This window comes from Symphalangus syndactylus, chromosome 9 (assembly GCF_028878055.3).
Source record: "Symphalangus syndactylus isolate Jambi chromosome 9, NHGRI_mSymSyn1-v2.1_pri, whole genome shotgun sequence".
Lineage (NCBI taxonomy): Eukaryota > Metazoa > Chordata > Mammalia > Primates > Hylobatidae > Symphalangus > Symphalangus syndactylus.
In genome coordinates, this window is record NC_072431.2 from 52,269,921 (window position 1) to 52,283,056 (window position 13,136).

General features: G+C 45.9%; 2 protein-coding genes across 4 annotated transcripts in view; one reads left to right on the plus strand and one right to left on the minus strand.

Annotated features, from left to right (window-relative positions):
- Positions 1 to 13,136, minus strand: part of GNA12 (G protein subunit alpha 12) — a 143,851-nt gene that overhangs the window by 96,503 nt on the left and 34,212 nt on the right. The gene's annotated exons all lie outside the window — the stretch shown is intronic.
- On the plus strand, positions 11,638 to 12,026 carry LOC129489506 (prefoldin subunit 4-like). Its single transcript, XM_055292193.2, has one exon. It carries the CDS (start codon positions 11,641 to 11,643, stop codon positions 11,974 to 11,976), a length of 336 nt encoding a protein of 111 aa, XP_055148168.1. The 5' UTR covers positions 11,638 to 11,640; the 3' UTR covers positions 11,977 to 12,026.

The following is a 13,136-nucleotide window of genomic DNA, read 5'->3' on the forward strand; positions in this document are numbered from 1 at the left end:
TCAACATCAATGCTTTCACAACATTTCTAGGATCTGACCGCTTCCCAGCATCACCACTCCTAACATGCTGGTCCCACAGATCACGATGACAGCCTCTCACTGCCCCCACGTCCACCTGGTCTCCCTCAGTGAGGGTGGCCACAGCAACCCTGTGAATGTCCAAGTCAGATCCTGCTACTTCTCTGCAGAAATCCTCAGGGACAAAGAGCCCCCCCCACACAGAGTTAAGGCCCGCGTCTTCCCAGTGGCCTCCAAGGCCCATGGGGCCTGCACCCACCTCTGCCCATCCAGGGGTCTCCTCCCTCACTGCACGGCCATCACACTGGCTCCTCTGGGTCTATGGAGGCCTTTGCACTTGGGGTACTTTCCCCACCACCTCTGCAGGCGGCTCCCTGCCACCCCTGACATGGACACATTCTCGCCCTGCTTTCTCCTGCCCCCAGCACTTGTTGCTTTCTAACATTTCATAAGACATGCCTGTTTACCCTGTGGATTGTCTGTTTCCCACACTAGAATGTAAGCTCTACACAGCAAGGATTTGTTTCCAATGATGTATCCTGGGCACTTGACTAGAGGAGGTGTTCGATAAATATCAACTGATTCACTGACTTATTAAAAGCTGTGTAGTGCCCATCACACACCACAATTCAATCAGTTAGCTCCGACAGGTGGCGATTAGGTCGTTCCAGGATTTTAACAATGCAAACCAAACCGCAATAAAAATCCCTGCTGCTCAAAGTGTGGCTGAGGACCGGTGGCAGCACAGTCATCACCTAGGAGCTTACAGACCTCCCAGGCCTGCTGAATAGAATCTGCATTTGAACAGCATGGCCAGGTGACAACAGGCACAGGAAGTCCAAGAACCACTTTCCGACTAAGGACAATTGAGGAGGCCCCTCTCCCTCAGGCCCTGTGAGGGTGAGGTCTGCACCTGCGGGTGGACAGACGCCTGGCTTGCCTCCTCCTAGATCTCGCCCTGGGTAGTACCCAAGACTCCATGACCATCTCTAAACGTCAGACTGCCACCAGAAGAGAGGTTACAACAATTTACATCCTAAATCCAGGCACCCAACAGGAAACAAGCAGCACACTCAAATTAGGAACTCATCACAAAGGTGTGGGGGAAGCCCGAGAAACAAGACAGAAGGAATCCTGGGGGAGTGGGGGGGGAGAAGAAATACTGAACCTCACTTTCTTCCCTCCCTCCCTCCGAGCTCCTTGCCAGGACTTCCCACAGGCCAACCAGAAGCCAGAAAGCACAACACTCACTGCTACAATCTATACAGGTCACCCCGAGAGCAGAGGGCTGGCAGAAGCAGGAGAGAGGGCGGGAAGGGGCGGACAGAAGCTTCCCAGCATGTGCGCCCCCAGCAGTGTATGAAGACGCTTTCCTCTTTTCCCAAAAGGGGTGTGTTTTCATTTGACATAATATGAAGACGCCATGAAGAAGGTGTAAACTAGGGAAGGACATGCTGGAGAGACGGGAGCTACCTCAGAAAGGAGAAGTGCGTTTGTGCCAGTATACAGCTACTGTGGTCATTTCTGGCTGAGAAGGTATCGAGCTGATGGGAGGCTGAGAGGCCGCTATAATTTTGTAAACAGGAAAGCAGCCTTACGAAAAATGCCTGAGAAAGCGTGTGCTGGTGATTGCGTCCAGGACACTGAAGGAAGAAGGACGCAGAGCAGGGAAATGGCTGTGGTGGGGCCGCAGACACAAAACAATTGTGGCAGCTGAAAAGAACAAGTCTTTAAGAGTACGTTCATTCCAGCGTTCATCCCAGCATTCCCACCACCCAGGGGACAATCAGCACATAGAAAGACGCTCCACACCATATATCACTAGGGCACTGCTAATTTAAACACTGAGATGCCATTCCTCACCTCTTAGGGCGGCTAAAATCCAAAACAGACAATGCCACATGGTAGCCAGGAAGTGGAGCTACAGGAACTCTCATTCCCTGCTCTGGGAATGCAAACTCCAGAAGACAGTTGGGCAGTTTCTTACAAAACTAAACATACTTGGGTGGGGGGCGGTGGCTCACACCTGTAATCCTAGCACTTTGGGAGGCCCAGGCAGGCGGATCAGGAGGTCAGGAGTTTGAAACCAGCCAGGACAACACGGTGAAACCTTGTCTCTACTAAAAATACAAAAAATTAGCCAGGCTTGGTGGTGGATGCCTGTAATCCCAGCTATTTGGGAGGCTAAGACAGGAGAATCACTTGAACCCGGGAGGCGGAGGTTGCAGTGAGCCGAGATCACGCCATTGTACTCCAGCCTGGGTGACAGAGTGAGACTCCATCTCAAAGAAAAAAACAAAACAAAAAACAAACAAACAAACAAACAAATACTTGTACCATATAACCCAGCAATTAACTGCACTTCAAATGAGTTGAAAACTTTTGTCTACACAAAAGCCTGCACACAGGTGTTTACCACAGCTTTATTCATAATTGCCAAAACTTAGAAGTCACCAAAATGTCCTTCAGCAGGCAAATGGATCAACAAAGTGTGGTACATCCATACAAAGTATATAACTCCATAATGAAAAGAAATAAACTAGCATGCCACGGAAAGACACAGAAACCTTAAATATGTATTGCTAAGTGAAAGAAGGCATGTGAAAAGGCTACATATTCCTGATTCCAACTACAGGACATTCTGGAAAAGGAAAAATGATGGAGACAGTAAACGCTCAGTGGCTGCCAGGGGTTGAGGGGAGACAGGGAAGGAGGGACGAACAGGCAGAACAAGGGGGATTTTTAGGGCAGTGAAACTATTTTGAATGATGCCATAACGGTGGAGACATTTGTCAAAACCCATAGAACTATACGACACAATGAGTGAACCCTAATGCAAACTATGAACTTCAGTTAATAATATATTCCTATTCACTCACAACTTTCACAACCCTACCACACTAATCAAGATGTTATTCACAGGGGAAAGCTGGTGTGGGGGAGGCAGGGAGTGTGTGGGAAATCTGTATTTTCTGCTCAGTTTTTCTGCAAACCTAAAATTAAGTGATAAAGTATATTAATTTTAAAAAAGTGAAGGAAGCCAGACACAAAAGGTCACATATTATATGATTCCATTTATATGAAATACTCAGAATAGGTAAATTCATGGAGACAGAAAACAGATTAGTGGTTGCCGGGGGCTGGGAGGAGGAGGGAATAGGGAGTCGCTGCTAACGCGTCCAGATCTCCTTTTGGAGTGATTAGAACGTTTTGGAACTTGATAGAGGTGGTGGGTGAACAACACAGTGAATGTACTAAATGCTATTGAATGTACACTTCAAGATGATTAATTGTATGGTTGTGAATTTTACCTCGATTATTTAAAAAAACAGAGTGAAAACAAAAAGGTTGTATGAACGAAACTTCAGCTGGTCAGGTGAAGTCTGTGATGTCGCATGAGAATTCAAGCACTGTGGGTTGGACTGAAGGCAATAAACTGAGGGAATAACCACCAAACTGACTGGGAGGGAACCACAGCGGCTTCTGCATAACCAGGCGGAGGACAGTGGGGCTGGGCTGGTCCGTCAGCGGCGCAGAGGACGGAACAGGACTCCTGACTGCAGTGACACCAGGATGTGACTTAGAATAGGGCAGATGGCAGGACCAATGTCAGAACCACTCAGAGAACGGAGTTATAATGAAGGAAAGAATCATCTAATTATAAAAACATACCAAAGAAAATAAATATCCATGTATATCTATCATGAGGTATCGCTAATTAACTACAAAAACATTGCACAAATTTTTTTAGAAGACTCAATTCAAGATTGAAGTCTTTTAACCTACTTCAAAAACACCTACATTTGAAACATTCTCCCTACCCCCAATACTTTATTTAAATTTTTGTTTTTAATTAATGAAAGACTAGAAAAGGGCATCTTACTTTACTAGAAGAGTTCTAATTTGCTCCAGACAACAGGAAAGAACTCAGGCAAGTTGGTGGCTCTTTTCCTGAAGTTACCAAGAATTAAGAAACAAGACAAGTTTCCAATTAAAAAAGAAAATGCCGAAGATGTTGTGGTCTCCACGGCAGATATTTACACATTCTAAAAATATTCAAGATTACAGAAATTGTAAAGCAAGATTCAAACTAGAAATTAAAACATCTACAATTCAAAATGAAAACTTCCCGAAAACTGCAGGGGAATACAGGGAGAAAAGGCTTTAAATAATCACTACTGGACAGCTAAATTATATTCCTAAGGATTTGTACTATAAAATCACTCACCAGTGCAGTTTCTAAACTAATGTTTGCTGTAGAAAGTAGTTATTTTTATTTTTTTAGAGACAGGGTCTCACTGTCGACAGCCCAGGCTGGAGTGCAGTGGCACGATCATAGCTTACTGTAATCTTGAACTGCTGCACTCAAGCGATCCTCCGGCCTCGGCCTCCTAAACTGCTGGGATTATAGGCATGAGCCTCTACATCCAGCCAGTATTGTTATATGGTACCAGGGACGCAGCGGGGGAAAGACTAAAGTGTTGTCTACCAAGCTGGTTGCAGGTGGCTGCCCCCAAGTCGTCTAACTCCTATTACCTTAGGGCACTACGTTAAAACACCAGGAAAGGGAAAACAAACAAAACTATTCCTGCTCTAGGGACTTCAGTTTAGCAGGTGGCCAAAGAGATAAATTTCCCTCTACTCCAATGGAGTCTTCTTTAGTGGATATACCCATATGAAAATGGCCTGCTTGGCCAGGCACAGTGGCTCACACCTGTAATCCCAGCATTTTGGGAGGCCAAGGTGGGCGGGTTGCTTGAGCTCAGGAGTTTGAGACCAGCCTGGGCAAGATGGCAAAATCTACCAAAATCTTAATTTTTCTCTACAAAGTTTTTTAAAAGTGAGCCAGGTGTGGTGGTGTCTGCCTGCAGTCTCAGTTACTTGGGAGGCTGAGGTGAGAGGATGGCTTGGGACCAGGAGGTGAAGGCTGCAGTGAGCCAAGATCACATCACTGCACTCCAGCCTGGGCGACAGAGCCAGACCCTGTCTCCAAAAAAAAAAAAAAAAAAAAAGAAAAGAAAAAAGAAAATAAGAAAACGGTCTGCTCATTGTATGAAGTACAAAGGGCTCACCCCCATGACAGCAGAAACCAGCTATTTGTACAAAAGGCCCTTTGCCGCTGTTGGCCCTGACAAACAGGTCTCTGCCCCAGGCAGTTTAAAATCAGGCACACAGAAGGAGAAAGCCTAGAATTGGGAAATCCTCCACCCGTATTTCCCTCTGTGGGGAGAGATAAGAAAAACCAAGGCTTCTTTGAACACTGAGGTTTAGGTACATGTCTTTTGGGCAAATGCCTGAAGGAGTCCAGTGTCTCTCTGACTCCCAACTCTACAGCCATGGGTACGCTGACAGTGGGTAGGATTCAGAGACATTCCCTTGCATCATTGTTCATTACTATTCAGTTCCTTCCTGTCTCCGATGTACCTATGAGATCTATGATGATGCTGAGTTTTCAATCTATCTCATTACTTCTGCCATTTCACTTTGCATCTCATGTTAATGCTTTCTCATATCCTGGAGCTCTTGTTTTATATCATCTATATGCTTATTATTCTTATACGATATAGAGCACTCTTGGGCAGGCTACTTCTCTTTCATAGTTTCTCTTCTTACCCTGTTTTTCATCTGACTTTTCCGTGCTATTTTTCCTCTCGTTCTCTTTTCTTTTGGGACACTGTTTCGGAGCTGCCATGTTGTCCCTTTCCAGCCTCCCTGTGGTAGCCCTCCACCAGCCTGTTCTCAGATGTCCTCGAGGCCAGTTGTTCCTGATTCTATTTCTACCTGGTTTGTCTTCTCGGACCAGAGCTAGAGTTTGACAGAAGGACGCTGCTTTCAATCCCTGTCTGAGGAAAGGGAGATGATGAAAGCTGGGAACTTGTCTGAGGCTAGAGGATTTTCTCCTGCTAGCTAGTAAGTGTCCCAACCTCCAGTGGACTCCTGCCCCGAGCTGTGGTCAGCACAGAGCTCTGGGTGCCTCCACACTTCCTGCCTCCACGAAGGACCCTTTCCTTTCTAGTGTTCTCCCTGAACTTTTCCCCGGCTTCTATTCCCGACTCTGGGTCTGTTTCTCTCTAGATGGGAAGGTATTGGAATGTTTAGGATTGCAACGGCTCTTTCTTGCCTCAATACTACCTTTAGGGACTGGGGCTGGGGTCAGGAAATGCACTACACACCCTAGAATCTTCTTTTTGCCTTGGGTGCTGTGTTCATGCTCATACGAGTCTCAGTATTTCTTCCTCTGCTCCCAGTCTAGAATCCATTTGGAAATCAAAACAGGAGTCAAGTGGATGGAGATGAGAATACTGGCCTTCTGACTAAAGAGTTTGGTTTTGGGTTTTTAGCCAAGTAGGCTCCTGACCACTGCCACAGTGGGACAAACGCAGGGGAGGTGGCCCTACAGCTCTGGTAGGAGGAAGGCATGTCCCCTGTGGGCAGGGCGGCTCCCAAAGACAGAATCTGGAGGGAATCTACAGGGCCTGAGCCCCGCCTGCTTACTGCCTTCCCCAAAATCCACCAGTCAAGCAAGTCACTCCTTCCCTGAGCAAAGAGGGATAAGGGATGGCAGGAGAGGCAAGAGAATCACAGTAGCTGAGATCTCTCTGCAAGGAAACATGAGGCTAGGAAAGTGAGAATCCTTCCCATCAGAGTAAACCCCAACCTGACCTTACAGGTTTACTTGGAGGATCAAAGACATAACAGATAACGTGCTTCAAAAACACAAGCTCCCTGCCAAGCGGGCTATGGCGGTGTACACCTGTGTCCTAGCTACCCAGGAGGCTGAGGTCGGAAGATCACTTGAGCCCAGGAGGTCGAAGCTGCAGTGAGCTGTGATTGCACCACTGCACTTCAGCCTAGGTGACAGAGCAAGACGCTGTCTCAAAAAAACTAATGAAAAAAAACAAAAAACAAAAACAAAAGTTCCCAATGCACAGAGAAGGTATCAAGGTTTCATTCCTTCCAGGCCGTCTTCTCATCTCCTCAGCTTCTGCAGTACCTAGCACATAAACACACACTTAATAGGCATTTGTTGACTTGGTGTCCCAAGATGATTACTTTTCATGAGGCACCTGCTTTAACTAGTGCGTTCCAGCAGTCCTGATATGTTTAAAAACAGTCTCATTGTGCTACAGTCATACCAGATAAGTACTGATAAGAAGGTAAATGACTAGTTTTCTATTTCTCAATTCTAACCAGCTCATTGCCCAGGGAGTTTTGCCTCCTGGTCCACATCACTCCACGCTTTTAACAGAGTTTTCGATCCATATCTATTTAATCAAGTCATCAGAACCTTAGGGAAAAACAGTTCCTCTCCCCACCCTAAAACTAAAATTATGGAACTTCCTTTTTTTTTTTTTTTTTTTTTTTTTTTGAGATGGAGTCTCGCTCTGTCACCCAGGCTGGAGTGCAGTGGCGTGATCTCGGCTCACTGCAAACTACGCCTCCCGGGTTCACGCCATTCTCCTGCCTCAGCCTCCCAAGTAGCTGGGACTACGGGCGACTGCCACCAAGCCTGGCTATTTTTTTGTATTTTTAGTAGAGATGGGGTTTCACCATGTTAGCCAGGATGGTCTCGATCTCCTGACCTCGTGATCTGCCCGCCTCGGCCTCCCAAAGTGCTGGGATTATAGGCGTGAGCCACGGTGCCTGGCCTGGAACTTCATTTTCTTAAAAAAAAAAACACAAGTGGTCACAAAAATATAAATAGTTATTAGTCACCTCATGTGTGCCAAAAATTGTAGATATAAAACTGAGCATGAGTGGAAAACACAGATTAAAAGTCTTGTTAGTAAGTATTATACAAATAAACATCTGAAGCAGCTATTCCCTCTTACCTGTAATGGAAACTGGAAGGCAGGTGAGACTTTAAGTAATAACTCCCTTATCACAAAGGTTTTGCTTGGAATACTGTGTATCTTGTCTACAAAGATGTGCAAAATTTTACCTTTAAAATGAATGTAATTTGCATCCTGTGGAGCTCAGTGACTGCCAGTATCTCACCTTGACTGAGCATCAAACTGTTTTGTTACAAATTTCTCTGCAGCCCGAATCCCTGATTTTGGCCCCGGGACATGGTTAGACTAGTCCAGGTGGACGTCTTCATCCGTCTTATGGACAGTTGAAAGGCCTCTTCCACTAGGCAAGGGCTCCCCTGTCCTCCAAGTGACTTTCCCAGTGATGTTCCAGCTCATGCCCTGTCCTCCCGTTGTTTCCTGTCCCCAGAGAAGCGAACTAGGAATCAGCTCCACGACGCCAGGGCTGTGTCTCTTCCACTCACTACCATACACACAGCAGAGCACAAAGCCTAGCTCTGAACGACAGAGCAGGTCCTCCCGTGGACCCGGCATCTAGCCTGGCCTTTCCCAGGTGAGACCAGGGAACCTCCACCGACTGCCCCAAACAGGCACTCGAGGGCTGCGAGGAGTCCATGCCACGCACCATCACTGGAACGTTCCCCCACGGTGACGAGAGAATTAACAGATTCTTCACTGGAACGCTCCACCACGGTGACGAGATAATTAGCACAGATTCTTTGGGTCTCAGTGTTCCTTGGGCTTAGTTTCTGTTCAGCTCGGGTTAAGTAGCTATTTGATTACTGGGGCCTGGCACACTACCACCAGCAAATACCCACTACGGCTGGTTCTCTGCTGCTGTGGTCTGATGTAATAGGGCCATGTGACAAAGTTGGTGCTGTGGACTTCAGACTAGACAGTAAAATAGATGCTGACATTCAGAGAGAGGTGCCACCTACTTGGTCTCTACTTAAGAAAGCGGGGGTCAGGGACGTTTTCTTCCTCTTGCCGTCCAGAGCGGCTGAACGTGCTGCCCTCCAGCACCTTTCTAGCTGCTTGCAAGAGCTCCCACACTCTGCTTCTCTGTCCTCTGGATGCCGCACTTCCAAAGCAGACGTTCCAAATGCATTTGCTCAGCGGAATCAACCAGAAGCGTGGGCTTCTCTAATGGCTAACACAGGATACAAGTCATGTTTTCCATTTTGCAAAACCTGGACACACCTGAGCATTTATTCTCACAGAGAGAAAGACTAACCCATCACACGGTCAGCAACGAATATTCACACTCGGCTTTTAGGATTAAAACGCAATCCGGTGGTCCCGAGCAGCTGCTCTGTCCAGCCCACTGGAAGCCTCCATTTCTTTTAAGTACAAACAAACCATAATAGTTACAGCATGAAATGAGCCGGCCTGTCATTATGGGATGGCACTGCCCTTCAGGTGATGCAAGTTAAGCCCTAGGTCCATTACACAACATCAGCTTCTTTGGTTTGAACATCACCCTATAATTACATCTCTAGATAAGCCCGAAGTTTAAATCTTCAGTTCCATTTAAAACTGATACGATCCATGAACCCACTCTCAACTGAGTAAGAACAGAAAATAATTACGAGCTGTCAACGGAACACTATCTCACATCAAGCACAGCCAGGTTCCAAATCTCACATGACAGATGACTGAAGGTCAAACCCTGCTCCCCCTAACTGATTTCGTTAAGATAATCAACATGTAAACTCGAAAGCTGGGGGACAAGACCAATCACTCATGTGTTCTGAATCCCCAAAAATGGCCAGAGGAGTCTCTCTGGATTTATTTAGCTGATGGAAAAAGATGTTTTTGCATTTTTTTTTTTTTTTTTTGGTATTACAAAAGGACCAACCCTGCATGTCAAAGCATAAGGGAAACCTGTTAAATGCAATTTGCCAACAAGGCCATAAAAACCCAACTGTGCTTCCAGACCCCAGAAGCAGATGTATGCTTTCGCCGCCACACAAACCCGCTGCAGCACCAAGCCCAAAGAGGCACTTCTGAACTCCCGAAACAGACTCTTAAAGGCTGGAACAGCAGGAGGCTTCTTCAAATTCCATACATCTTGGCAAAAAGTACATGTGATACAGCAAACAATTCTTTAAAAAAAAATTTAATTTCCAAAATTTTTACATAATCTTTCATATTCTACAACAAATGCTGTTAATCTGCAGCACATGTGCCACTAGTAGGCCCACTCTTGGGATTCAGATGTCCAAACACTCCCCTGAAACTCTACACAGATAATGAATTTTCTAGGAAGAAGGCCCACAGCTTTCAGCTAGAGTGCTGCGACTGCAGTCCAAAGCAAGCCATCACATTATGACCACTCCTTTGGACTAGAAAGTTCTGATTCTTTAGTATCTCTATGTATTCGAATTTTCTGTCTTAGCTGATAAATGTAGAGGCATTAAGATGGTTCTTATTTGTGTATTCTTCTCCACTTGCTGAAATCCTACGGAACCTTCAAAGGCCAGCTCAAATCACAATTCAGTAAGGCTTTTTTAGATACCTCAGCCAGAATTAATCTTCCCCACTGGCCTCCTGCAACACCTCTCTAGTGGCATTTAACATGGTATCCATTCACGCTGTATGTTAAAGTTACTTGTGCTACTGTCTCCCCAGCTTGAGAGTGTGAGTGGAGAGTAGGCGCTGTGCAATATGCACTGAATATCCCCTTCTGCACCAGCGCCTAGCACAATGCCTTGGAGATTTTGTTGAACTTGATCTTTTTGTTTCAGTGGCAACAAGAGACCACCCATTCTAATCATCTAATTCTTCAAAAAGTTTCTAAAATCAGCCAAATAGTCACGCACCGCATAATGATGTTTTGGTAAAAGATGAACCACATATACGATGGTGGTCCCATAAGGTTATAACACCAGATTTTTACAGCACATTTTCTATGTTTAGATACATAAATGCTTGCCATTGTGCTACAATGGCCCACAGTATTCGGTACAGTAACATGCTGTACAGGTTTGCAGTTTGGGAGCAATAGGCATAGGTGTACGGTCAGCTATATTATCTAGGTTTGTGTAGGTCCACTCTAGGATGTTTGCGTACGAACCTCACCTAATGATGCATTTCTCGGACGGGATCCCAGTCATTAAAGCAATGTGTGACTATACATCGCAATGCGTGACTATACATTGCAATACATCGCGATGTGTGACTATACGTTTGCATACAAGGCAAGTCTACCTTGGAGCTGCTAAATGCTACACCAATGCAATCATGTGGATGGTTAGGACTTCTAGTCTATATAACAAGGAACCTTCAGACAGCTAACATTTTATCCACTTCTAACTGGATGTGAAATTTAGTAATTAAAACGCTCTTGGAATTTAATGCATCACACATACATCAGGGAATGGAACCACTGTGAGATAAATCTAAGCTGGCCTGATGCCTTCCATCAGCCTGAGGCACACACCACCACCAGAGGCATTACTATACAATTTTGGAAACACCAAATACACAAACTTTAAGGACAGCCCAGTCAGGAAGTGAGAGGATATCATCTGCAGAATTAGAAAAATAAAAAGAATAAACTAGGCTGTTCGCCACACCCCCACTGATGTCGGCCCATGGGGGTTGCCAGTCCCTTTAACTGGCATGTACCAAGTCCTTCCAGGTGACATTTCCTCCCTGCATCCCAGCTTTTAGGGAACATTGGCCATAGGTCCAAGGGGAGGGAATGTGGAGACAGGGTTGTATTTGCCGGGGAATTCTGGGCCGACAGGGAACAAGAGCGTGCTTAGGGGCAAAGTCCCATTGTCTCATGCTGTTCTCCAGTCCCGGGATGGCGGCCACCATGAAGACGACGGCTGCAGAAGATGTCAATGTTACTTTCGAAGAGCAACAGAAGATAAACAAATTTGCATGGAAGACAAGTAGAATCACAGAGCTGAAGGAAGAAATAGAAGTAAAACAGAAACAACTCCAAAACGTAGAAGATGCTTGTGATGGTACCATGCTTGCAGATGCTGACTGCTTAATGATGCCTTATCAAATCGGTGATGTCTTCATTAGCCATTCTCAAGAACAAACACAGGAAACGTTAGAAGCAGCAAATAAAAATTTGCAAGAAGCAAGTGACGCCTTAGAATCCAAAGTCGAAGCAATTCAGTGGCTGTGAGCAGATTTGAAAGTTCAGTTGTACGCAACATTTGGGAGCAGCATAAACCTTGAAGCCGATGAAAGTTAAACATTTTATAATACTTAAAAAAATTTGTTTAATAAACTTGAATATTGTTTAAGAAAAAAGAATAAACTAGAAAGTCTTACTGGCAATCTTTACAAAAAAAATCAAAGCAACTAGTAGATTCAAATAATGAACTGCAGAGGATAGAGTGAGGTAATGAAGTCCTCGCACTAACAGAAGGAACAACTGTGATCAGGATGGAAAAGCCCCAGACACTGAGTAAAAAGACCAGGATGATGGAGACTTCCACAAAGTAACAGCTCTACCCCTCCCAGGTCTGCCCCGTTACAGCTAAAAAGAAAGCTCTGCATGTAACACAACCAGCAAGTGCAGAAAGAAGGTGGAAAGAAGGCAGCAGGCTACCCAGCGACCTCAGGACTTGAGGGACGACAAGGCAGTGAGTTCTCTGGGTGTCCTTACTGCCTCCTACTTATCCAGGATGGGTGCTGCAGAAGCCTCCAAGCTGGAACAGACAAAAGGTATAGATAAAAAGAACTCCAAGAAGAGCCTGTTCTTGGCCAAAGGACCCGGAAAAGGATGCTTTTACAACAGCAGACCTTTTTGGCAATGCGCGTCCTATTCCAAATAACAAGAGAGGGCCAGGTGCGGTGGCCCACGCCTGTAATCCCAGCACTTTGGGAGGCCGAGGTGGGTGGATCGCCTGAGGTCAGGAGTTCAAGACCAGTCTGGCCAACACGGTGAAGTCCCGTCTCTACTTAAAACACAAAAATTAGCTGGGCGTGGTGTTGCGTGCCTGTAGTCCCAGCTACTCGGGAGGCTAAGGCAGGAGAATCACTTGAACCTGGGAGGCGGAGGTTGCAGTGAGCCAAGATTGCACCACTGCACTCCAGCCTGGGCAACAAGAGCGAAACTTCATCTCAACAACAACAAAAAACAAATACAAGACAAAACATCAGCAGAGAAACCACATATACCACCCACTGAGGTTTCAGTGGAATTGAGGGGTAGATTGATCTTCTACCCTCAAGGAACCAGGTGACATGCTCCAAGTGGCACGCCAAATAGTGCTGGCAGGGCCAAGCAGGGATCTCACCTCCCATTCTCTGCCTGGAGAAGCAGGAGGTGCTCCAATT

Bases quoted from the DNA above. Each gene is read 5' to 3' on its own strand.
- LOC129489506 (XM_055292193.2), top strand. From the start codon at position 11,641: ATGGCGGCCACCATGAAGACGACGGCTGCAGAAGATGTCAATGTTACT.